Raw genomic sequence first — 26,447 nt, 5'->3', positions numbered from 1 at the left:
AATTCTAAAGCGGTGATTCAGCAGATCCCCTACATGTTGGGGGCTCATAAGGATCCTGCCCACGTAAGTTCTTTTTTTAACACTGATAAATATGCAAAGCCTGGTGCATGCTTGACAGATGAAAGAAAAGCAAATTAAACTTATTCATCTCTTACCTCTCACAAACCCCCAGTCTTGTCCTCTGCAGCAGAAAACTAACACACACACACACACACATGAATAGAGCTTATTATGTTGCTGTTTTGTTCTTTTAAAAGGAATGAATCACACAGAGTGTGTTTACTACAATCACAATTTATATTTTAGAAAAATCCCTTTGTTCCTCTTTTTCACTGAAACAACCTGAGAAAAAAGGCCCTGCAAGCTTCGACAAAGAAAGTAATGATATTTTGTCAGCAGGATACCAGAGGAGGACAATACACTGGTTTTCCTTCAAGGCAAGCAGAGCGCAGCACATGTAGAGCTGTGCAAAGTAAATGGGAGGGCTTTGTTCCCTGCTTGAAAAACACAAGCGAAACAGCCTTTTTTCATTGTTTGCACTTTTTGAACAAACTTAATATAATTTGGTCATCAGATTGAATCTGTCCGCTGCTTTGAATCCCATTTTAAATAGATGTTTCCTCTGTAACAGCAGAGATGTTCTTTCACTCTCTTATCACTCTGTCAGTAGCGCTGTCAGACTGTGAACACCATGTGTTACATTCTATCAATCCTCTCTCTTTGATGCTCACTTCTCTCTCTCTCTCTCTGACTTCTATCTATCCAATGAAATGATATGTTCAGTGTGTGTGTGTGTGTGTCTGTGTGTGTGTGTGTGTGTGTGTGTCTGTCTGTGTGTGTGTGTGTGTGTGTGTGTGTGTGTGTGTGTGTGTGCGTGTGTGCGCTTATGTGCTCATCTGCTCTTATGCTAGTGTGTAAGCATATGAGCAACAACACTAATATGTAAATGTATTTTGGGTGTGGTTTCTACAGAAGCCTGTACAGGTTTCTGCCACACCCACACATGTATTTTTTATTTTTTTTATACTACATGTTTTTATAGCGATCGTATGTGAAATAAATAAACTAAAACTAAAGTAAATCATTCCCCTGCCTGGCTGGATAACATGTCAATGTGTTGTTCTGCATGGGACAAAGTTACTATGACTTACGGTATAAAAGCTAGTTTATGTTTGGGTTTCTCTGCCAAGCATTTGCCGATGGATCACAAATCATGCCTTTGTTTTATAAAGGTAAACTTATATAATAGCAACTCACTTTGTATTTCAAAGTACCTCAGTCTTTTTTTAATAGCGTTTGAAATAGTGTATATCTGTGGCTGTTGGACATGTAGCCGCTAGAAAGGACAGGATGTTTCTTTGTTGCCGTGGGCCTAGGCAGAGCTGGAACATTTGTCTTGTGTTCGTCAGGTGGACAAAAGCACAACAGCACCACCCAGATCAATGCAAATGGAGCTCTGTGCTGAGATGTATAACTGCTGTCAGCTCTTCAGCCATTACAACTTTACAAGATAATAAATATGCCATGGCTTTTTTTTCTGCTGCCCCAGAAATCAATGCAGCTCTGAAAAAAAAATGTATCTTAGTCCCCACAAGGCCACCGCACACTCCTATTGTAGACTTACATGACTTGTTTTTATTAATATTATTCATATTTTTTATAATGAATAGTTCATTTTTTAAGTTGTATCGTTACCAATATATAATTGCTGTACCAAAAGAGCCATTCCACTTAAAGGTGCAGTGTGTAGAATTTATTGGCAGGCCGCTACTTCGCATTGCCACGATTCTAGCAGGGGAAAAACGTCATGTGTATTTTTATAGTGGGACTTGAGGCGGTGGTGGATGACGCCATCTTTAGTTACTAGCTTCTTGTCCTTGAAGGCCACCGCAGCTTATGTAATTATGCAAAAGGATGGGAGTGTTGCAATCTAGAACTTTAAACAACTTTGATGGCACTTGATATTCAATTATTACACACTGCACCTTTAACCCTTTCAATGTTAAGTCAACCATTTGGTTCGAGGTGTCATTTTAAAGAATACAGCTCTTTAAAAAAATAAAAATAAAATTGCATAAAAAAGTATAGATTGTTATTAATATTGTCATGACGAAATACAAAATGTCAATAAGAAAATAAAATAAAATTCCTTTGCTTTTTATTTGTGTGAGGACCTTTAAAGTGGTTGAACCCCTCCCTGTGTTCTTCCTTGTGTTTCGTTAGCCGTTGGACTTTGAGAAGAAGCCGTCGTACACTGTAGAGCTGCAGGTTCAGAACACCCAGACGGACCCTCGCTTCATGACGCAGGGCTCCAAAGACGTGTGTACGGTGCGTATCTCTGTGGAGGACGTGGATGAGCCTCCTCTCTTCGACAGAGCCAGCTACCTGATGGAGGTGAAGGAGGATGCAGCAGTAGGCCTGGCTCTGGGCTCTGTCAGCGCATCAGACCCAGACGCAGCCCGCAGCATGGTCAAGTAAGGGGAAAACAAACCTATGTCTTCTGTTTGTTGTATAATCAAATTGTTATGGTTAGCGATGGCATGCAGGCAGCTAGGACCCAAATGCAGACAGTTTCAGGTAAAGGATCATTTATTCTCTTCTCTTCAAAAATGACAAAAAAAAAGGCAAAAAGCCAAGGAATACATAGACACAGGTAACACACAGGACAGTACTCACCAACAAACCAAAATGCTAAGACAAGGAACAAAGAAACACAAGGACTATATATACAAACAAGACAGGGTAGCCAGCACCTAGCAGCAGGTCTGGATTTCCAGGCTAACAGATTTGGACAAAATAATCCAAATGATCCCAGTGGTGAATGTCTCCTTTATATCCACTCATAAGGACATGTCCTCTCCTAACTTATTTCAGAGTGAAAACACAGAGCAATAGGCCTAGGTTAGATTAGAAGGTTTGCATAGCTTTACCTTCCTTTGAGTTCTGGTAAAGTGTTTGAAAAGGTGGAAGCAGCAGAGAGAGAAATATAAAAGGAGGTAAAGAAACATGTGATGTAGTGATCAGTGTCATAAAGCAGGCTGCCTGTCTGGTGCTGTTCATTATTGATGCCAGGCATTAAGGATAGCTTGACTGTGTGTAGCTCTCATTGGAGTAAGCGTCCATTACTCACACAACACCATCCATATATCCTGGAGGATGTTCACACAGTATCCAGCCTGAAGCCCTCTGTCATTTCTACTGTATTGATCAGGAGGAAAAAAAGAACTGTTGAGATAAGTCAAAAGATTGTTCCTGAACTTTGAGAGCAATAGAAGTTACTCTCCAAAAATGGGGGGGGGGGGAGTGTGCTTGTGGTGTAATGGTTAAAGTCCCCCCCCGCTCCCCCCACCACCCCAATAATGGGAAAAAACATAGGACAAAACAAAAAATACATACTGTAATTATGAATAGATGGTTTGGACGACAGCGGTATACGAGTGTGTTAAATGGAACTGGAGCTGAGCAGGCGAGACCGAGCACAGCTGGAGACCGCAACCGAGCTCCTTAACTTATCTAAATGTAAAGCAGGCTAACTGATGAGGAACATATTCCAATTAAAACAAGCACGGAAGCGTGGAGTGCTCTTAAAACGATGTGGAGGGGTGGGGGGGCGCACACACACGCACAATTTCAAACACAATTCCAATTATCCCCGTGTTTGTTCCCTTTTGTGTATGTGCCTGTGTCATCTACTCACTATTGTGTGTGAGTGAACTGTTATTTTACTGTCGAGTGCGTTTCTAATTATGATAGAGTGTGGATGTACAGGAGAGGAAGGCAATGTGTTCTTTTAACAGTCATATATCTCTTTATGGAAAACAATTTGAAAACGTGAACGAGGCATAATTAAGAGCGGATGGTGGTTTGATGTTGATATTCCTGAGCGGTTAGTGAAAGCAGGGGCCTTGATCCAGACACTGAAGATTGTTCATAATCATACCCAGTGCAATGTGCACTTTGACAGGCCGAGGAAAACGGCATCTCAGCTACCAGTTATCTATGGAAGGGCTCCAACGCTGAGAAAAAGCAAGCTGCCTCCAGCAACTAGTTCAAAAATAGAGGGTAGAGATGTTTGTTTCAAGTAGGAGTAGTGATGTTGTGAACAGGGCCACAGTGTGAAAGTGGATTGGGAACAGAATGAAGCAGCCCTTTCAGAGCAGCACAATTATGGGATTCCAGCAGTTAGAAACATACCAAGGGCTTGGGGCTTTTTTGTAAAAACAGTATTTTGGTTTCCATTACAGACCAAAGATTGATCCCAGCCACTAGTCTTAAACTCAGCCCCCTGTCTCACCTTCTGTTCCAGATACTCCATCGACCGGCGCACAGACATGGACCGCCTGTTCAACGTCCATCCAGGGAACGGCTCCGTGTTCCTGCTCCGAGGCCTGGACAGAGAGGAGACGGCCTGGCATAACATCTCAGTCATCGCCACAGAGTTCAGTAAGTCCAGCCCAGGCTTAAGTCTGCTACTTGCAGGGATCATGAGAATCCCTGCGTTCTGAATCGCATACTCCTTCTTTTTTTCTATTCTACATACTACATCCGACGATTAAAAAGAATCTAGTTAGGATGCAGTAGGCATACTATTGGGATACTTTTACTTATTTATTTCATCATAACATTGCGCCTTGATCTTGCCTCTTGCTTTTATATCCGTCGCATTCCCGTTTGTTTTCATATGGAGGCTTCGTCGATGTGACGTCACTTCAGGTTCGCACTGGATTATGGGTCAGAATCGCCCAAATAGGATGATGTTTTCAACACTAAAAATCTTGGCCAGATGGAGTAGACACCCGGGTCTTTCTAACCATCCTAAATCTGTCCTCAAGAATCGGGACATCCTAAATCTTTTTTCTACCATACTAAATAGTATAAAGTATGCGATTTGGAACACAGGGATAGTATAGATTGCACAGTTCAAATGTACAGTACAGAGTTGAAATGGGGAGACAGAGAGAGAGAGAGAGGGGGGGGGATGACCTGCAGTAAAGGTCCACGGGTCGGATTTGAACCCGCGACCACTGCAACGAAGGCTGGAGCCAATATGGTACGCGCTCTATCCACTACACCAACGGAGCACCCCATTGAGAACTATTCTGATACACTTTATGTCAATGCAAGATGCGTGAAATGGGGAACCCCTAAAAGCTTCTAAAAGCACAATAACGTTTAATTTATACAGTATGAGAAAGACACACACACACACACACACACACACGTTATAGCACAAGTAGCCTATATTACATTACATTATTAGCAAGCGTTAATAATACATGAATTCATTCTTTTTTCTGAGCTATGGTAGGGACATGTCACAGCTTAGCCATCATTTCCCTTTCTCCCAGTACAGACACGCCATGCCCATGGTTTGACATCCATGGATTTTGAGATTATTGCCTCCAAAGATTATTGTAGGAATTTTCATGGAATTTCCAAAAACCTTTTTAAACAGCAAATGTTATTCGGAGTAATCCACAGATCTACACACGGAGAGTTCTGCCTGTAATTACATTCTACAGGAGAATTAGTTTCTCATGACACAGTAAGATGTACTGCTTGACTGAACGGCTTCCAGGTTTTTACATCGTGTCACTTTTTTAATATTGTGCGGAAGCAGAAAGAAGAATTCTACTCACCAATGATTCATGCACACGTTATCTATCTATCTATCTATCTATCTATCTATCTATCTATCTATCTATCTATCTATCTATCTATCTATCTATCTATCTATCTATCTATCTATCTATCTATCTATCTATCTATCTATCTATCTATCTATCTATCTATCTATCTATCTATCTATCCATCAAAAAATAGAAAAAAATAGACATGATGCATGTTGACCTGTTAGTAGCATTTAATATGGATGGCTGTGTTGGAACAGTAAGACACTTTGGGGCAAACTGCTACTGAGCACTGAGACTATGTAATGTTAACCCTTTAAGAAAGAAAAGCTTACAAGATGAGATCTGAATCACCAAAAATAAAGATGTGTTTCATTAATATCTAACAACCTCAGCTTGAATAAAACAGTTTGACTGTGTGTGGCCCAAGTGTGAAATGGAAAGGCTGATTGGTTCCCCTGGCTTTGAACAGAGACGTGCAGTGCAGTGAAAATGACAGGACTGTTTGAACAAAGGCTCCATAAATATAGCCTTTTGTTTGTGTCCCATTTCGAAAAGGTATTAGTTTTCTTTTTCTTATATGTCCTCCCTTCTGTGTGTGTGTGTGTGTGTGTGTGTGTGTGTGTGTGTGTGTGTGTGTGTGTGTGTGTGTGTGTGTGTGTGTGTGTGTGTGTGTGTGTGTGTGTGTGTGTGTGTGTGTGTGTGTGTGTGTGTGTGAGCTCAGAGGTTAAAGACACAGCTTGTGAGCAGGAGGAGAGTGGGAGACTATGGTTCACTTAAAGGTGCACTATGTAACTTTAATTGGGTGTATCAGAGAAGTGAACATTTTCTAAGGTTTATTCTCATAAATTAATAAAAAAAACTTCCCTAGAACACTGTCTGAAATTAGAAAGCTACCCGAAAAGTAACTGTTTCACTTTTGTTGTTTACATCATCAGTTTTGTTTACAAACACATTCCAGTCTTACGTTTGGTTATGATGATAGAATTATTCAATACTAAGAATTACATGTAGTGTGAATATGTATTTTTAAATAGCTGCCGGCGGCTATGAAAATGTAAAATCCGGCTTGTTCCCTTGAAATTGGCTAGTACACCTTTTAAGCAAGGCAGCGATCTGTTTGACTGGGCAGATCAAGCTTACAGTGAGGGTGTGTGTGTAGTAGTGTAAGCGTAGAGGAGCAGGCTTGATAGGGGAGAACGGGGTAATGTGAGACACTTTTTACATTTGCTCCTCTCTAAGAGAGCTAAAACTTTACCCCACAATATTTGTCTCACTTTACCCCCCTGCCACAATTTGAGAAAAAACGACCTCTCTCAGCAATTCAGGCTAATCTTCAGTTATCATCATCACATAGTTTCATATGTTGGTTATTAATCAACATGTATGATAGACGTTTTTCTACCTGAATCAATTAGCTTTGGCACAACAGTTGATTAAGTTGACAGCAAGAAAATTTACTTTTACATGCAAAAAAGAAATTTTTGTGGCCTTCATGGCCAAGGGGAAATGAAAGGGGCTTGAAAACATAATTCTCACATGACCAAAAATGTATTCCATTGCCTAGATACAGGGGGTGTCTCTCATTACCCGATGTCTCACATTGCCCCGTTCTCCCCTACTGTTCCCCAGCAATAAGGTGTGTTGTGTGTGTTTGTCTTGCAGTCAACCCCCGTCAGAGCAGCCACGTGTCGGTGCACATCCGTCTGCTGGACATCAACGACAACGCCCCCACCTTCGCCACCACCTATGAAACCTTTGTCTGTGAGAGGACCAAGCCCGGACAGGTACACACACATTCAGTATTTCACTCTTTTTGAAAAAGTAAGAAATGTTGTACTGTGGGGGGCGGCTGTGACGAAGTGGGTAGGGCGATCGTCACTTAAACCACAGGGTCGGTTGTTCGATCTCCCGTCTCCCCCGCCACACGTCCAAGTGTCCCTGAGCAAGACCCTGAACCCTAAGTTGCTTCCGACAGTTAGTCTGCTATCAATGTATGAATAAGTGTGTGAATGGCAACGTAGGAATGGGAACAGGTCTCCCTCGAAAAAGAGTCTCCGGTCTCGATGGGCTGTATATATTAAGTTTTAAAAAAAAATTATAACTTAGACAAACACGGAGGAGTGAGGAATGCATTTTGGATAAAGTCACCATGTACTGGGGCATCTCTGACCTTCTCCCTTCACATCTACTTTAACATGGTTTAATTGTTTCAAGCAACACAAGCACAGGGACTACCATGTTAATGAGCTGCCATTAATAATATTACATTGAACCCTCTATTCTTGATCAAACAACTAACAGTCATTACAGCTCCAATAATCAGCCACCAGCTAAGTTGTCATTTGAAGTTTGAGAATCCTGCCACGGGATTTGTTTTGTATATTTCTCTTTGAAAAACATGAAGAGGGCGAGGAGACATGGAAGATTTGATAGAAATGTGTTAAAAGGTGTTTGATTAGGAAACACATTGCTTTCATTTAGAGTGTTGATGCTGCAGAAAGCAATTCAATCAAGTCTTCAATCATAGCAATCAGCACTATGTCACATGCTGTATCAAGCCCATAGTAGCTTCGGTGGGGCCTTGCTGTTACAGTAAGACTCTTTAAGTCCTTGGGCTGGAGGTAGAGCATGAGGAGCAGACTTTAAGTGAGAGATACAGGTTTTATCACTAGCAGGTTTGGCTGTGGACAATGTGGGGAGCAACATTAAAGAGTTATCCTACTTTATATGTATATAGATCTATAGTATATATATATATATATATATATATATATTTATATATATATATATATATATTAGGGCTGTAACGATATGTGTATCGAACTGAGAATCACGATACACAGAGCCACGATCCTGCATCGCGGTGTGAGATGGCAGAATAGCGATTTTTTTCAATTTTAATTTGTTTATTTTTCTTATTAAAAGTGTTTATTTATTTTCTCACTTGATTTTTGGTTTACAGCACAGTTCAAAATGTTTTAGTTTTTAAACAGTATTATTTTGTTACAGAGAAGAGAGAAATGTTATTTCTTTATTCATGTTGAATAATAGAAGTTGTGCACAACTTTGAGACTGTATGATCCTGTGTCTGCTGTTAATTGAACAGCTATGGATGTGTGAAAATGCTCATCCAGATCGTATCAGGCAACACTGTATTCAGTTCTCTTTTCCTGGCTTTACTTGATACATCTGTCAGGTGCAAAAAAAAATCCCTAGAGAAGAAAGTTAACACATTTTGGTGATTCATTTCGTAGTCTGTGTTGACAAAATTTCAATAACCGAGGGTCTGAGAATATGCCAACCATATTAAAAGTCCAGCAGCTCCCAGCAACGCAAGCAGCGGGCAGATTCAGCTTTGCCCCAGCCTTCAACACTCTTACTAGAAAGAAAGATAGACAGTAGAGTTATCACCTAAACTGTGAGGGGGTTTGAACACACACAGACACTACAGCCAGAAACTTCACTTGACTTATAGTTTTAAGGCAGACAAGAGGTCAAAAGCAGAAAATCAATCCAACAGAATAATAGATCAGCCAAAGGTCTAGGCAGAGAGTATCAGAGGTGCAGGCAGGAGAAGATATGGAACACTGCAAAGCCTGACAGACGTGCTCTCACTGCTCAAGTCTGTTGTGGGATTTAGTTAAGTGAATAGGTTGGTCGACCCTCAACTGCAGGGTCGATGGTTCAATCTCCCGCCTCCCCGCCACTTGTCCAAGTGTCCCTGGGCAAGACACTGAACCCTAAAATTGCTCCCGATGGTTAGCCTGCACCCTGCGTGGTAGCTGCTGCTGCTATCGGTGTATGAATGTGCGCTCCAGTTGTAAGTTGCTTTGGATAAAAGCGTCTGCTAAATGACATGTAATGTTTTGTACGATGCTGGAAATCTAGACAAATCTGAAAAGAATTCCCCCGATTCATCCAACACATTATATACCTTATTGCGTTAACTTTTCCAGTCGTACATGTAACTTTCCTCACCAATATGACTTGAGTCCCTTACAAAGTCTTGGCCTGATATATATGCAAGACATACATCAGAATCGAAAAAGGTGTGTATCCCTGGCCCACAGTGCAGTTGGAACGATAAAATAATAAAATATAGAGTTAAACAAACATAAACATAAAGAATATTTACATAAGATACATTCTAAATACTAAGTAGTACTAATGATGCTTGTGGAGATGGAGATTCCTCTACACAAATCAATAGTTAGTGATGGATGTGTGTTTACTATCAGGACAGGTCCATTGTGTCAGTGTGCAGCAGTGAACTGAATCCACCTCGTATACTGAATGTGAACCCTCCGTATGGCCGGCTCAGAGCAGGTGGTACTGTAGTTATTGTGCAGTGATGTGCTTTTATATGAATCATTTATGGGACATGCCTAAGTACAAAAGAGGCTAAACTGAGCTGCTAATCCCCCCTTAAATAAATAGATACAAAGCATTTACACAGAATCACCCGTTGACCCCACCCCCCTCTGCACTGGCTTTGATGAATATATCGGACAACATTTCTCTTATCTGACTCACACAATTCTTTAAATGAAAAAGTGCTATCCGTTTTTTTTTTAACTTAAGTAACCTGCCGAATGAATAAGGAACAATGAATGGACAATTGACTCATGTTTTCTTTCCTTTTTTTGTGTTTTAACACTAACTCAATACTCAATAAAACTATGAGAATATTGACAGATCAGATATTAAAAAATCAGTTTCCCCACTTTAGCTTCCCATCTGATTGAATTCAATTCAGTTTATTTAAGAAGGGGACAGTGCAAATTAATAAAACACATGATCATACATGGGTTAAAAATGCCAGAATTAGCCAAAAGGCTATTTGTCATCTGTAGTCCCCTGACATCAATGTTAAAAGAAAAAACAATTAAACAAGATGAAAAAAAAAACACATTAACAGTCAACAACAATTCACTGTCCAATGTTGGAAACAGAGCTGACTTTTTTCCGAGCTCTGTGATGGTGAATATTTGATGGGTCAGAAGTGGATTTGAATGCTTTCAAGCGTTAAGAGTAATTGTACGCCGTAATACCACTTGATATGATTCATCACATTCTCTATAGGATGGATGCAGCTAATGTGATTAAGGCGCCAAAGCTTCTACATGCACACACACATGATCCATACACAAACCACTCTTCTTTCTTGTTTTTTTTTTTTTTTTTTTTTTGGCTGACGAGATGATCTGTCATGGAGAATTGTAAATAGGGCTTTACAAACACACACGCACACACGTGCACACACACACACACACACACACACACACACACACACACACACACACACACACACACACACACACAAACAAATGTGCCATGCTCAACCCAAAAAACCATGCAACAATTAATAGAATAAAAATGTTTAATCTGTATGTGAAGACACAACCAAATAGAATTAGGTGCGACCACACCGTGCTTGATTTACACACACAACACAATCAGCATCTTGGCGTTCTTCAGTACGGTGGCTCGCTGCCACTGGATCTCCTCACGTTATCCACTTCCATCCTTTCATCCTTTAATTCCTCTGCCCTTTCATCTGTCCATCACTGGTAATCATCAGTGTTTGTTCGCTGGATATCCTCCGCTGCCTCCCTCAGGCACAGGGTTTTGTTGTACTGTATGTGTGCGTGTGTGCATGTGTGTGTGTGTGTGTGTGTGTGTGTGTTAATGGCACAAATCTTTTTTAAAGCCTTTAATCTCTCAGATAGTTTCTCCCATTCAATTAAATAAGACTGTAGTCATAACGTTATAAAAAAAATACATGCAGAGTGAGCAAGCTGAGGAATATACAGCTGCCCAGTGTCAACCAGAGACCCTGTAGTCATTTCATATCTATATTAATGCTGCAAAAGGAGATTTCATTTTAATTTAATCTTATTCCTTTTATTTTTTTCCTAAATGCATCACACAAATCACATACATCACCATTTTCTACAGTCATACTCATGGCAGCTCAAACAGTTGCCTTGTTTTGGTATCCACTAACCTCTGAGAAAAATATCTGGCTGCACTGTATCTCATTTGCATTAAAACCCTTATGATCATTCCTAGTTGTGACCAGCTGGAATGATGCTTGTGGAGATGGAGATTCCTCTTCACGAATCAATAGTTTGTGATGAATGTCTGTTTACTATTAGGACTGAGCCATTGTTTCAATGTGCAGCAGTGAACTCCCAGACCCCTCCTCAACTGTTCGGTTGATGTTAATGTGTGTTGATGTTTGTCTCCAGCCCATCCAGACAGGGAGATGTTACGTTAAATTAAATTACCTTATTATTCAATGGTGTCATTGAAATGTGTCTTTCCGCATATCCCCTCTCAAGTTACCACACATCGGAGCAGTTTGGGGTTAGGTGTCTTGCTCAAGAACACAATGGTAGAGATGGTGGGCACCGTAGATGTAAAACCAGCCACTACTAGTTTTACAACTAACACCCTCCTGTCCGGTGCTGGGGATCCAACCAGAGACCTCATAGTTACTGGGAGGAGGAACCAGAGACCTCATGGTTACTGGGAGGAGGAAAACAGAGACCTCATGTTTACTGGGAGGAGGAACCAGAGACTTCATGGTTACTGGGAGGAGGAAAACAGAGACCTCATGGTTACTGGGAGGAGGAAAACAGAGACCTCATGGTTACTGGGAGGAGGAACCAGAGACCTCATGGTTACTGGTCGGCCACCATTCCTCTAGGCCATCCTGCCGGCAATGTGTTAACATGTTGGTGTCTGTCTCCAGTCCATACAGACAGTGAGTGCAGTGGATGTGGACGAGCCGTCATCGGGACACAAGTTCTTCTTCAGCCTGGCTCCTGAGGGCACGCACGCCAGCAACTTCACCGTGAGGGACAACGGAGGTACAGGCACACTCTAGAAATACTATCTGTGAATGAATTTAAGATGTTTATTTTTTTTATTTTATTTATTTCACATACAATCGCTATAAAAAACATGTAATAGAATTTTTTTTTTTTAAATACATGTGTGGGTGTGGCAGAAACCTGTACAGGCTTACGTACATTTAATGGAGAGAGAGAAAAAATGACAGATGAACGGAAAGTGTCACATTCTTAGTAGAATAATTTGCTTGTCTTTGCAATAGTTTGATTTGATTACTTCCTTTTCCTTTCCCCTTGAAAAAGCCACACGCTGCATCTCAAGGGGTCTTATCCTCCGATACATTTATGAAATGAAAATAGTTATTTTTTGGGGGGGAAATAGCTTTCTGGCCAATAGTTGGATGAGTATATATGGACACCACTCTCATGTGTGTCAATTAATTGTGAGGCTACAGCAGGCAGAAGTAAAGAGAAGCCATTAGCCAGGCTCTGTCCAGTGCTAACTAAACCCACCTCCCAAGGACCCATACAGCTCACTCATTAGCACACGATAGATTGGTTTGCTTGATCCCTTCAAATCACTAAGTTGACCCAAGCCATTCCTAGTGGGTGTATTGGTTTTATTCTTTCTAAAGGTCACAGATGCTGGAAATCCAAGTATTACTGTACATGTTCATAGAGCTAGTGTTTCATACATAGCTCTTGATTGGGGTTGACATTTGAAATGATTTTATGAATACTAAGTGAGGAAATAGTTTGTTTTCTACATGGTGATTGGCTGATCAGTCCCCCTGTGTGACTGCAGACTCCTAAGATATGAGAGAAAACAACCCTGTCTCTTTTTACTCCACCTCCACCTTTCTGAAAACCTGTGTTCAAAAACCCCCAGTTTATTTCCCCTTATGACATCATAAGGGGGAAGTTAGAGTCAGGGCCAAGAAGAGCACACTGGGTTTTTTTTTTTTTTGGAAGGCGTGGCTTAAAGAGACAGGCTCTAAAACGGAGCATTTCAGACAGAGGTTTAAATGAGGAGATTCAGCAAAGGCACTGTGAGAAATATAAAGGGTTTGCTTAAGATCCCACGCCATGAGAACAGTTTTTAGGTAGAAACCCAAATTACAATTTTGAACCTAAAAAATTAGCAAAGATGTGAACTGTGATGTTCTGAAAATAGTTTGGAACCAAGATAACTGTTGGTTTTGTCATACCCATGTTTCAAATCTCATACTCCTTTTTTCTATTCTACATACTACATCTGACAATACAAATAATCTAGTAAGCATTCAGTAGGCATACACTTGAGACACACTTTTACTCATTTATTTCATCATAACATTGCCCCTTGATCTTGCCACCACATCCGGGTATTTCTAAACATACTTAATCTGGCCATAAGAATCGGCACATCCTAAATCTTTTTTTCTACCATACTAAATAGTAGATAGTATGGTGGATTGGAACACAGCCAGAATTTCTCTGTTTGAAGCTGGTAATAAAATGATCTGTATGCATGATGTCACTGCAGGCTATATTCTAACTGAACTCTGTCCTATCTCCTCCCTTCAGATAACACTGCTGGCATCCTGACGCGCAGAGCTAGCTACAGCCGGCTGCACCAGAGTGTCTACCTGGTGCCCGTGGTGATAACCGATGGAGACTACCCCATGCAGAGCAGCACGGGCACCCTGACGGTCAGAGTGTGTCGCTGTGACCCCCAGGGCAACATGGAGGTGTGTAACGCAGAGGCTCTGAGCAGCTCCCCAGGCATCAGCACCGGAGCTCTCATCGCCATCCTGCTATGTGCCGTCATACTGCTCAGTAAGTATCAGGGCTGCGTTGGCCTTTAACACAAGTTGAGACTTTCACACTCCTAACTTTTTTTTTTCTCCATGTATCTTATATGTTATTTTGTAGTGTATCTTGTACAGCACTTTGGTCAACTCATGTTGTTTTTAAATGTGCTATAGAAATAATTTTGACTTTGACTTAAGATTTACTGTTTTTTAGTTTTTTCTTTATATTGACAACACCACTATGCACACCATCGAAAGGGATTGATCATTTGCGATTTGCTTTTACCTCCCTAAAACGAAACACGTTGAATCCTACACTTCTAGAGACTGTATGTCATGAGTCCAGTGTGTCCCCATTATACCATTAGACAGTGGGACCCCCCCCCCCCCTTGCCTTGCCAACAGAAGCCAATATTACATTATTCATTGATTCCGTAATAATCCTTTGCGAGCGCCGGAGCTGCACGGTCAGTCTGTCCCTCGTGTGCGCGTTTCATTACAACCTCTCATCTGATCTTCCCATCAGCTGATCTGTGTGTGTGTGTGTGTGTGTGTGTGTGTGTGTGTGTGTGTGTGTGTGTTTGATGTGTGTGTGTCATAATTGGAATTTTTTTTAAACTTTTTTTTAATTGAAAACCAAACTATAAAACACAGCCAGACGCGGAGGCATAGAAAACTGTGTGCGCTATGTCTCTGATCACAAACTCTATTCAATATCAGAGCTGAAAAAAATGATCAGTCAGTTGTTAAAATAGTTGTAATAATTCATTTTTAAAGATTTTTTTTTTAAAGAATTGGCCAACATTCTGTGGAGGATCGTCTGTGTAATTTACTGTGACATTTTGAAGAGCACCCTGGCCTCTGGGAAGCTTCATGACATTTCAGTGAATTAATTGGAAAAATGATGGGTTATAATAAAAACCATCAGTCACAGCCGTAAGACATACTCTACAAGGAACAAACGCTTGTTGTCAAAATCACTGTTTGTACAAATCAGTGAATATATCTCCTCACGATCCACTAACTGTCCGTACTGTGTGTGTGTGTGTGTGTGTGTTGAAAACAATATGGGATAAATACACAGCCTAGGGCCTAGGCTCTGTAAAGTAGTATGTCAACAAAGGATCTGTAAACAAAAGGTCCCAACTTAAACAGAAACATGCCTCTTTGCAGAGCTTAAAGGTTCAGTAAGTGGAATGGTTCTTTAACTAACTTCCTGTTAGTTACTGCAGTTAGCAGTCCCCTCGCTCGTCCCTACGTCACCACATTAATGCACTGCAGTCTTCAAGCAGCGAGTTATCTAGCATCATCTCAGATCCATAAGTGTGGTAAAACATGATAAAAACCATCAAAACAGACATTGGGAAGGATTTTTACCTGCTCCGACATTGTAGGTGCATACACATTCACGCACCTGTCGCTCTGCGCGTGCACCGGCAGTGAGACGGGTGTCGGTTTGTAGCGTTCTCTCTTCTGATTGGTTATCAGTATGCTGAGCGGGTGATTGAGAGATCGGCTTTATGAAACGTGCACACTATATAAGTGATCACTGTATGAATAAAGAGCAATTTAACACTTATATTAACATAAATAAATCGCTTACTTCACCTTTAAGCTATGTATAAACACTGCGTTAAGGCACAGTAGGGACAGGTGAGGAGATATTCAATGATTTTGGCAAAAGTTGTTCTTCAGAATCGCTGACTCCCCCTTTAAAAATGTTGCATTGAAAACAACAGAGAGGACCTCTTGATGTATTTCTCCGGAGCCCTCATATGTATAAATGAAATCTGAAAATGAATTGAAATGCAGGTGCACACAGCCTGTAGCATGTCTATACTCCCACTGGGCCAGCATTATAGACACATGATGCAGCCCTTATGTGCTTTCTCATTTGCCGTAATGAAAAAACAATGAGAGCTACAGTCTATATAGCTGCTGCTGCTGCTAGTACACCATCCAAACCCCTGTATGGAAATGAATGCATCTCATCCTCCGCCACATCCACCCTTATCTTCTTATTCATGAGGCGCAGTCACAGACCACTGGGCATGTGGGTAAAATGAATCCATATTGATGCCTCTCAAAGTACACTCATTGCAGCCTTTAGTAGACGGACACACACACAGGGGGGACGCTAGGAGTCAATCAGGGCAAAGGCAGTCCATGTAATGACGCCATACTAAATGATGCGGGACATTTGTGCTTTTTGCATCAATGGTCATAATCATTTTTTTAGAACAATATCAAACCCCCAACCATGGAGCATTGTACAGACAGAGGAACTATATGTCAAAGCAGCCGTAGCACCAACTAATGCACAGTGAAGAGAGCACTGTGGTGGAGCATGAAGAGAATGCAGAGGAGAGGATGAGAGAGTGAGACAGCGCGCACACATGGGTGAAAGATGTTCACTGGCTTATGAGCAGTTCATCACACAGTCCTTTTAGAATGGTGTAGGGCAGTGAGGACGTGGATACACATTCAAATTTATTTTCATCATTTTCCGTCCACATTTGCAAACTCCCTCCCTCTCTTGCCCACACCCCTTTCTCTCTCTCTCTCCCCCCTCTCTCTGTCTCTCTCTGTCTCTCCACCCTCTCTCTCTCTCTCTCTCTGTCTCTCTCTGTCTCTCCCCCCTCTCTCTCTCTCTCTCTCTCTCTCTCTCTCTCTCTCTTTCTCTCTGTCTCTCTCTCTTCAAAGTAATTATATGAGTGACCTGCCAAACTTTCAAATTGAAGAACATACTCTTATGTCTAGATGGATTGTACTGTATAATCAAAAGCTACCAACCAAATTACGTATGCTATGGTACAGTGTGACTTTACAGCAGCAGTAATTACAGATAAGTCATGTAGTTGTATGTGTGTTTGAGAGGTGGGCAGTGCTGTGCAGCAGTTTACACTCACAGTACATGAGTACAGAGAGAAGAGAGCAGCCAGGCATCACCGGCCTACACACACACACACACACAGCCTACACGTGCACACACACAAACACTGCCTACACGTGCACACACAAATCTTTTCATAACACAACTCCAGCGTCACCATGTGAATAGCAGTCCTTGCCCCTGTGCTCTTCCTTAATAACAACCCAAGCTGAATGAGCTGAGCTAATCAGATGGTGTGCCTGATCGCTCATGGCTGAGCCCTGTGTCAAATCCACCTGCCCATCCATCCTACATCTACATCTTTACCCGGTTGTTGCCCTGAGTCGGGACCATACCATCACACCAACTCTTATTCTGTTTACTTGAATAGAATAGAATCTTTCTTGTCATTGCATAACAGGTATCCAATGAAATTGCAGTGCTACTTCGGCCAGTGCCTAATAAATATTAAGAAAGACAACAGTAATAAGTTAATTAATTAAATAGCAAAGAATAAAAGGAGAAACATAGCAATATATATACATTGTTTATCCAGCATAGTGCGCACACACACACGTCATGAGTTCAAGGACCTGATGGCCCAGGGAAAGAAACAGTTTTTAAAGGCCCTATCTCACTGGGCTGCGACTGTTTGCGACAAGTTGGAGACTGCATTCGCGAGGGAGTCTCTAAACTGTCTCCAAACGTTCGCGGAGGTCTCAATTTCCTCGCATGAGTCGCAGAGCCGCGCAGTCCTGTCGCATGAATTTTGAACATGTTCAAAAAAAGTGTGCGACAAATCTAGTCTCAAAATAGTCTCAGAGTGGTCGCATGTGTCTCAAACGCGTTGCAAACCCTTCTCAATTTAGTCTCCGCGAGTCAGAAAGTGCGAGCAATGTCAGACAACTTTGCGAGGGTCTGGCGACATATGAAACTAAATTGTGACTGATTTGAGACAAAAATGAGACTAACATTCCGTTCGTGCGACGCTCGCCAGACGTTCGCGAGACATAAATGCGACCTCCCGGCAAGTGTTGGGCAGGACATTCGCAAACGTGTCGTGAGGAACCAACTCAGTGAGACTGCAAGTGAAAATTGTCGCTAATTCGCATATTTTGTCGCAATTTTGTGTCTCCAACTTGTCGCAAACAGTCGCAGCCCAGTGAGATAGGGGCTTAATCGAATTGTCCTGCTGTTATTATTATATTGTGGGATTTGTGTAAGTGGAGAGTAAAAAGATCATGTTGGGATTCTTACTGAATGAAATGAAGCTGGTAAAACTAATGCAGGCAGCCCAACTGCAGTCCACTGAGACACACAGTATGTCTAATGCAGCCCTTTGATGTACTTAGACTGTGAGTGCTTCTCCTGCCACACCAATCAGCTCCATGCTAGTCTGCTGTCACTACCGCCCACCTCTACCCCAGGGCTCTATATCTCAGGGGGGAATGTCTTATCTCCCTCCCTCCCTCCCTCCCCAATCCTTCACGTGCTAAGCTAGCTGCTAGCCTGTGGAGATGGAGGAGGTCAGAGCCTGCAAATCAAATAGCAACACTTTGCATTTTTCTAAATGAATGGTTACACTTGACAATAAGGGTACATCAATTAACTGTTAGTTAAAGCGTACTTAAAGCTTAATAAACATTAACTACGCATTAACTGACCGTTAATAACTGCTTAGTTGATGCTTAAACACATTAATTAAGCATTAACTAACTGTATATTAATGTACCCTTATTGTAAAGTGTTAGCAGAAGTACATAGGCTTTTCCATGTGACTGAGCTGACTTGTTGCGTAGTGACGGAGTCGCCATGTGAGATTAAATATGTGTTTTGTATTAGTAGAACACACCTGCAGGCCCCAGGTGTGTGAGAGGCGTCACCATTCTCTTATGGATGGTGGTGGACAGTTATGGCTTTTTCAATGGCCTATCAGCATGTGCTTTTCTTTTTTGCAGTTGATTAAATACAACAATTTAATAATGGAACTTAATCACAATTGATTAAATAAGTGTAGACACATATTTGCACTCTCCCCTCCCTGGTGCATGCGTGCGTTTGTCCAGTGCTGGTGGTGCTGTTCACTATATAACCACATGTTTGTATGGCCCCCCCCCCTCCCCCCTCAGTGCTGGTTGTGTTGTTCACTATTTAACCATATGTTTGTCCCCCCCCCCTCCCTCAGTGCTGGTTGTGCTGTTCACTATATAACCATATGTTTGTCCCCCCCCCCTCCCTCCCTCAGTGCTGGTGGTGCTGTTCACTATATAACCATATGTTTGTCCCCCCCCCCCCCCTCCCTCAGTGCTGGTTGTGTTGTTCACTATATAACCATATGTTTGTCCCCCCCCCCCTCCCTCAGTGCTGGTGGTGTTGTTCACTATATAACCATATGTTTGTCCCCCCCCCCCCTCCCTCAGTGCTGGTTGTGCTGTTCACTATATAACCATATGTTTGTCCCCCCCCCCCCCTCCCTCAGTGCTGGTTGTGTTGTTCACTATATAACCATATGTTTGTCCCCCCCCCCCTCCCTCAGTGCTGGTTGTGTTGTTCACTATATAACCATATGTTTGTCCCCCCCCCCCTCCCTCAGTGCTGGTGGTGTTGTTCACTATATAACCATATGTTTGTCCCCCCCCCTCCCTCAGTGCTGGTTGTGTTGTTCACTATATAACCATATGTTTGTCCCCCCCCCCCCTCCCTCAGTGCTGGTTGTGTTGTTCACTATATAACCATATGTTTGTCCCCCCCCCCCCTCCCTCAGTGCTGGTGGTGCTGTTCACTATATAACCATATGTTTGTCCCCCCCCCCCCTCCCTCAGTGCTGGTGGTGCTGTTCACTATATAACCATATGTTTGTCCCCCCCCCCTCCCTCAGTGCTGGTTGTGTTGTTCACTATATAACCATATGTTTGTCCCCCCCCCCTCCCTCCCTCAGTGCTGGTGGTGCTGTTCACTATATAACCATATGTTTGTCCCCCCCCCCCCCCTCCCTCAGTGCTGGTTGTGTTGTTCACTATATAACCATATGTTTGTCCCCCCCCCCCTCCCTCAGTGCTGGTGGTGTTGTTCACTATATAACCATATGTTTGTCCCCCCCCCCCCTCCCTCAGTGCTGGTTGTGCTGTTCACTATATAACCATATGTTTGTCCCCCCCCCCCCCTCCCTCAGTGCTGGTTGTGTTGTTCACTATATAACCATATGTTTGTCCCCCCCCCCCTCCCTCAGTGCTGGTTGTGTTGTTCACTATATAACCATATGTTTGTCCCCCCCCCCCTCCCTCAGTGCTGGTGGTGTTGTTCACTATATAACCATATGTTTGTCCCCCCCCCTCCCTCAGTGCTGGTTGTGTTGTTCACTATATAACCATATGTTTGTCCCCCCCCCCCCTCCCTCAGTGCTGGTTGTGTTGTTCACTATATAACCATATGTTTGTCCCCCCCCCCCCTCCCTCAGTGCTGGTGGTGCTGTTCACTATATAACCATATGTTTGTCCCCCCCCCCCCTCCCTCAGTGCTGGTGGTGCTGTTCACTATATAACCATATGTTTGTCCCCCCCCCCTCCCTCAGTGCTGGTTGTGTTGTTCACTATATAACCATATGTTTGTCCCCCCCCCCCCTCCCTCAGTGCTGGTGGTGCTGTTCACTATATAACCATATGTTTGTCCCCCCCCCCCTCCCTCAGTGCTGGTTGTGCTGTTCACGGCCCTGAAGCGCCAGAGGAAGCAGGAGCCTCTGATCATCTCCAAGGAGGACGTGAGGGACAACGTGGTGAGCTACAACGACGAGGGCGGAGGAGAGGAGGACACGCAGGCCTTTGACATCGGAGCGCTGCGTCACCCCGACAGCCACCCGGCCGCCGTGGCCCTGGAGGAGTGTGCTGCTGCCAAACAGAGACGTGACATCATACCCTCTGACACGCTGCTGTACTGTCGGCCTGGCCACGCCCCCTCCATGATGTCACCGGTCCCCATGGCAACTGCGACAATGCGCCAGGACAACGGAGACGTGCGCGCCTTCATCAACCAGAGGGTGCTGGAGAACGACTGTAACCCCACCGCGCCGCCCTACGACTCCCTGGCCACGTACGCCTACGAGGGGGCAGGGTCTGTGGCCGAGTCCCTTAGCTCTCTGGCCTCAGCCTCCTCCTCCGAAGCAGAGCACGACTACCATTACCTCAGTGACTGGGGGCCCAGGTTCAGGAAACTGGCCGATATGTACGGGGCCGACGACGGGGACTTCTCCTAACACACACAGTCACTTCCCAGGGAGAGATGTTTACACAGCAACGTCCCAACTCCCACAGACTCAATGTTAAGAGAGTGTGACCTGGTGAGCTTTAAAAAAAAAAACATTTTAAAATGAAAGGCGATACACACTACAATATGACGATGAACATGTGCTGGTAGATGTCTATTCTATATAATGGGATGGTTATGAAGACCGCAGGATTCTTACCCTTGCCCTGACCGCACACGGATCCTAAATGCATAACCAAGTCATTCTCAAAAGGTGGGGAAAAGTCCTTAATATCTGATTTTTAGAATGGGAACTTCTGGATGTTAGAAATGTGAAATCAACCAGCAGCAACGGTGGAGCCTAAAAAAGTCTCCAGTTTCCTCCCTTCAAAGACTCATTTCAGGCCTGAGTGGAGTTTGGAATCAGAATGGGTTTTGTATTGAGGATTGGACTTTTAAATACATTGGAGGCTTTGCTTTTAATCTCTCCTCGGTTAAACCAACAAGCATTTTTGCAGAGTGTTTTTCTTCTTCTTGTGGCTTTTTACATTTAAGGGGCGAACACACAATGGAGGAAAGTTGAGAGTATGGAACCAGGTTGGTCAAGAAAAGCCCAGTCTTGTTATTTCACACACACACACACACACACACACACACACACACACACACACACACACACACACACACACACACACACGCTTACCTCTGCAGATGAGAAGTGGGAGTGTGTTTTTTTTCTTCTTTTTCGTCTTTTTGACTAAGTGCCCTTTTGCTGCCCTTGGAGCTGACCTGTGTGTATATTGATGAAGACTGGGAGGGAACCCATGACTCTTACATGACTAGCTTTTTGTCTTGTTTGCTGTCTTGTACAAAAGAACCAGAGGAGCTATCCTGAAGGATCCTCGCTTGAAAAATCGCCTTTCTTCGGGACACAGAGTAAAAAAAAAAAAAGAGGACAAACTCATATGTCTAAATGCACTGATTTCTTTATGTTTATGCAGGTTTTTTTGATTGTTATTTTTTTGTGTTGCACACAGTTCATGGCATCATTACAAAATGTTGAACTCTTGATTAAAGGCCTACTTCACCGGTTGGAATATGAAGGTGTATTGAACTCTGAGATCCTATTTAGTATAAATGTGCAAAAAAATAAATAAATCGGATCATCTTAGCCTGAGAAAAGGCAGAAAGAGTGTTTTATGGTCTCACTGTCTAACCCTACAGTTTCCTTCTTGTGACATCACAGTAAGGGTTAGGATTAAAAGGACAGCTGGGCCAAGGGAAGACTAAGGGAAGACTGAGGGAAGAAAAACCTCATTCATTATATTACAATAGTTATTTTATAATGATAGAACGCTGGTTCCGTATGGGTGAATTATTCCTTTAAGTGCATATTGTGTCAGAACTGTGGAGTTATATTGGTCGTACACTAAGTTCTATCTAAGGTCTTACATTTTACTGGGAGTCTTTTTAGAACAAAACACATCTTCTGATATCATACAGGCCAGTATGTTGAAAAGTATGTTGAATAAAAAATATTTTCATTGAGAACATGCTTCATATTTTACAGGAGGGAACACTGGGAAGCCTTGCCTTTAAATTACAGCTGTCACTTTTAATTCTACATTCACACCACTGGCAGAGCTTAAATCACTTGACCAAACTGACATGTTAAAAAGTGTTTATTCTCATAAAGACATTGTATGGCAAAGATTGTGGTTTCTGTCAAATATAAAGGCTGCACTGATCGGTAATAGCAACGGATCAAATGACTTGATGGAATGAAAGGAGTCCGATGCAGTGCAGATGAAAAGTGTTATGGCCAGAAATGTGTCTAGTCATTTTTGACCTTGTCTACTATGTGTACAGATATTTTTTTAAACTACTATTTTCCTCTTTGTTTTTTGCCTTTCGTCCAAACACAAACAGTTTTAAGGTCACTGAGAGTGACAACAATGATGTCATCACCACACCTCAACGCATGGCCATTGTTGCTTTGTCTCAATGAACATGTGCCTCATACAACACACAATGGAGGACTAGCGGTGTGTCTCCGTTTGGTTAGCGCAGTAGTGCTGTGTTCGGAAAGCCATACTAACGTCCTACTCATACTAATTTTGACTTCAATTTGAGTATGTGACGGTTTGGGTATGCGAGAATTGCCCAGATGGGTACTAACTTCCAGGAAGGATTTTGGGTATGCATCAATTGGATACTTTTCCTACTCAACCGCTCCACAATGCATTGCGTCTTTTCAAACGACAAGGAAGGTTTTCTTTTTATTCTTTATTTACAATTCTGCATTTCCTGCACAACACAGGACTGTATGTAAAAAATCTAGTTCTATATCTAACCTGTGGAGGGCGGTAATACGCTAAACAGCGTCGGAATCTTATAAGAAGAAGAAGAAATTCTGTATCGCTTGGTATACTTCAGTGTGAATGTTTTGACGCACCTCGCATACACATCGATCTTTAAGTAGACAGTATGTAGTATATAGATGTTGAGTATGTAGGAGGGAGGACGTTAGTATGGCTTTCCGAACACAGCCTAGATCTAATAACAAGTATACAACTTAACCGCCACACACACATATGAATCACATTCAGCTTTCCATTTGTTCCACAGCACGTCAGGCTGAACGGGGCACAAACAGGTGTCAAATAAGTAGAAATAGTAAGCTACTATGGTTAATGTTGTAATGATACTACCGCCAAAGTGAAATAAAGCCTCTACATTATAATATGTGTATAGCATCAGGGAACTGTGGAGTCAGACATGTAACGACTCGCTGGTTAACATAGGGAAGCAGTACTGTAGGTAGGAGACATATTAAAAGGAGACCAAACTCCAGGTGGATGCTATATTGGAATGTGCTAGATGTAAGCAAGTGTTTTGCTAACATGTTAGCCATAACAAAGTACAATGTAATGATGTGGCAACGCTTTTGTCAAACCAATGCTACAGCAGTTTGGGGATTTCTCCGACTGTCTTCTTCCATCAGAGAGTTAGATACTCCCTGTTAGATTGACACCGCTGTAGCCTGGTCCTACCAGACCACCGTACTTAATTTCATTTATACAGAAGGTCTGGAATCCCTCAATTGACAAACGTTAACTCACTTGAAGGCGGGTGTCTGTTGAAGTTTAAAACTATTGGATCTGCCCAGTGCCACTCTGGATCTGCCAACCAATCGCATAACGTTTGGTCGTGACATATGTCATGCGCCGGCTTCTGAGCCACTCCCTCTGTTCGCTGATTGGACCGTCAAAAATCTGGCTGGAGAAAACCTAAGAATATACCGCAGACCCAGACTGACTACTGAAGGGAAATGAAAATTGAGCGGATGTAGGTAGGCGGCCGGTGCAAGGCTAACACCGCTGAGCTTTACTGAGGGAAACCACTAGCCTGTCTACCAAGCAGCACTGCTAAAGCTCACTATTACAATACAATAAGGGTACATTAAATAGCAGTAGGTTCATGCTTAGTTAATGATATTAACGGTTAGTAAAAGCGTAGTTAATGCGTATTAAGCATTTTCTAACTGTTAATGCTTAGTTATTAACAGTTAGTTAATGCGTTGACTATGCTTAGTAAACTAATGATAAATTAAGCATTAACTAAGCACAACAGTTAGTTCATGCTTATTAAGCATAATCCAACCAGTTATCCATTGTAAGTTAATGCTTAGTTAATGTTTATTAAGCATTAAGACACCGATTGTGTGTTAGTCATTTAAAGCTGCTTCAAAGCCAGCATTACAGATCCAATGTGTCACCGTGGCTGAGACTGAACTATGAGTTTCATACTGATGCTCATCAATGTTTGTTTGTGTGAGACAAGAACAATAAAGGAGTTCTTGTTATTTGGGGCTTCACCTGCTCAGCTTGATTCAGCCTACTCTCATTGTGTCATTGGCAGAAGTTTGGTTGTTAAGTGTTGTAACAAAGCCACCACAGAAGAAAGAGTGTTCACCACAAAAAGCTCCAGATCACAACAGTAAACTTCAGTGCTAAGACAATAAAAAAAGACATGAGGGATATACAGCCCCGGAAAAAATTAAGAGACCAGTCTGGATTTTTCTTAAATCTTTATCTCTACATTCCTTACTGAAAATGCTCTAAATGACAATATTTTTTATTGTGAATTTGGTAGAAATGTTGTCAGTAGTTTATATTATAAAATCAAAATGTTCATTCTACTCGAACATAATGCCTATACATATTAAAACAAGAGACACTGAACATTTGAAGTGATCTCTTCATTTTTTCCGGAGCTGTATGAGAGAAGTGAAAATCATTGACTGATTCAGTGTTATTTGATTTTTATATTGTGTGTTCTGGCAGTCCCAATAAAACAGCAGTTTGATTCCACATGTGTTTTGTGACCGTGGTTGTGCTCTCAAGGCTTCAAAGAAATTGTGTCCACATAATTTTTTTCATTATATTGTACTTCATTCTTTTTGTACCAAATATGTATAGGACTCTGATTATATTCTGGGAGGGGGAAAAAAATCAAAAATCCCATCCACAGGTGTTTTTTAATGTAATTTTTTGGAGGTGTGAAAGTGGCTGTTGGCAGTCTACCGTCAGTGTATGATGTATTATCAAGTTGTTTTCATTTGGTCAAAATAAACTTTTACAGTGAAAGTGAAAAAGTATGATCCGCTGCTCCTCCAGTTATTTACTCCCAGCACCAGCAGCTGACATAAAGCTCAGTTGTTGTTTCCCCGCGTCTTTTAACTACTACCCTGAAAATCCAGACTCGCCGCTAACTCATTTCAATTAGCTCCGCAGCTAAACTCTGTGGACGGACCAATTGGAGCTCATTAACTATGTCGGGAAATCCGAGTTACCAATCATATCGTAGCCGTCAAAGCTGTTGATAGTGAACAACAAAGATGGCTGCTGATACGTTGTTTGAAACGTCTCGACACTTTAACGATTTGGGCTTAGCTTTTTCTTCAGAAAATGAAGAGAAGACGGCACTCAAAGTAAAAATAAAAAGTTTGCGTGAGACCATAGTGTTGTTCTCTCTCCACAGCGCTGGGGGA

General features: G+C 42.2%; 1 protein-coding gene across 2 annotated transcripts in view; it reads left to right on the top strand.

The window, feature by feature from the left end:
• The window catches only part of cdh6 (cadherin 6), a 90,093-nt gene extending 64,119 nt beyond the window's left edge, over positions 1-25,974 (top strand). Inside the window, exons 7-13 of one of the 2 annotated variants that reach the window (XR_013845025.1) lie at positions 2,224-2,474; positions 4,307-4,443; positions 7,296-7,417; positions 12,391-12,508; positions 14,057-14,308; positions 20,842-21,804; positions 22,114-25,974. Coding sequence is in view for 1 of the 2 variants with exons in the window: in XM_080033989.1 (XP_079890115.1) it covers positions 2,224-2,474; positions 4,307-4,443; positions 7,296-7,417; positions 12,391-12,508; positions 14,057-14,308; positions 20,842-21,404 (1,443 nt within the window). In the remaining variant the exon portion in view is untranslated. Of the gene's footprint in view, positions 1-2,223; positions 2,475-4,306; positions 4,444-7,295; positions 7,418-12,390; positions 12,509-14,056; positions 14,309-20,841 lie in introns of both variants that reach the window. The other variant, XM_080033989.1, reaches the window with a different exon arrangement.
• The last annotated feature ends 473 nt before the right edge of the window (positions 25,975-26,447 follow it).

The sequence above is a fragment of the Ammodytes marinus genome, assembly GCF_949987685.1.
Source record: "Ammodytes marinus genome assembly, chromosome: 9".
Classification (NCBI taxonomy): Eukaryota; Metazoa; Chordata; class Actinopteri; order Uranoscopiformes; family Ammodytidae; genus Ammodytes; species Ammodytes marinus.
This window is presented reverse-complemented; position numbering and strand designations above follow the sequence as displayed.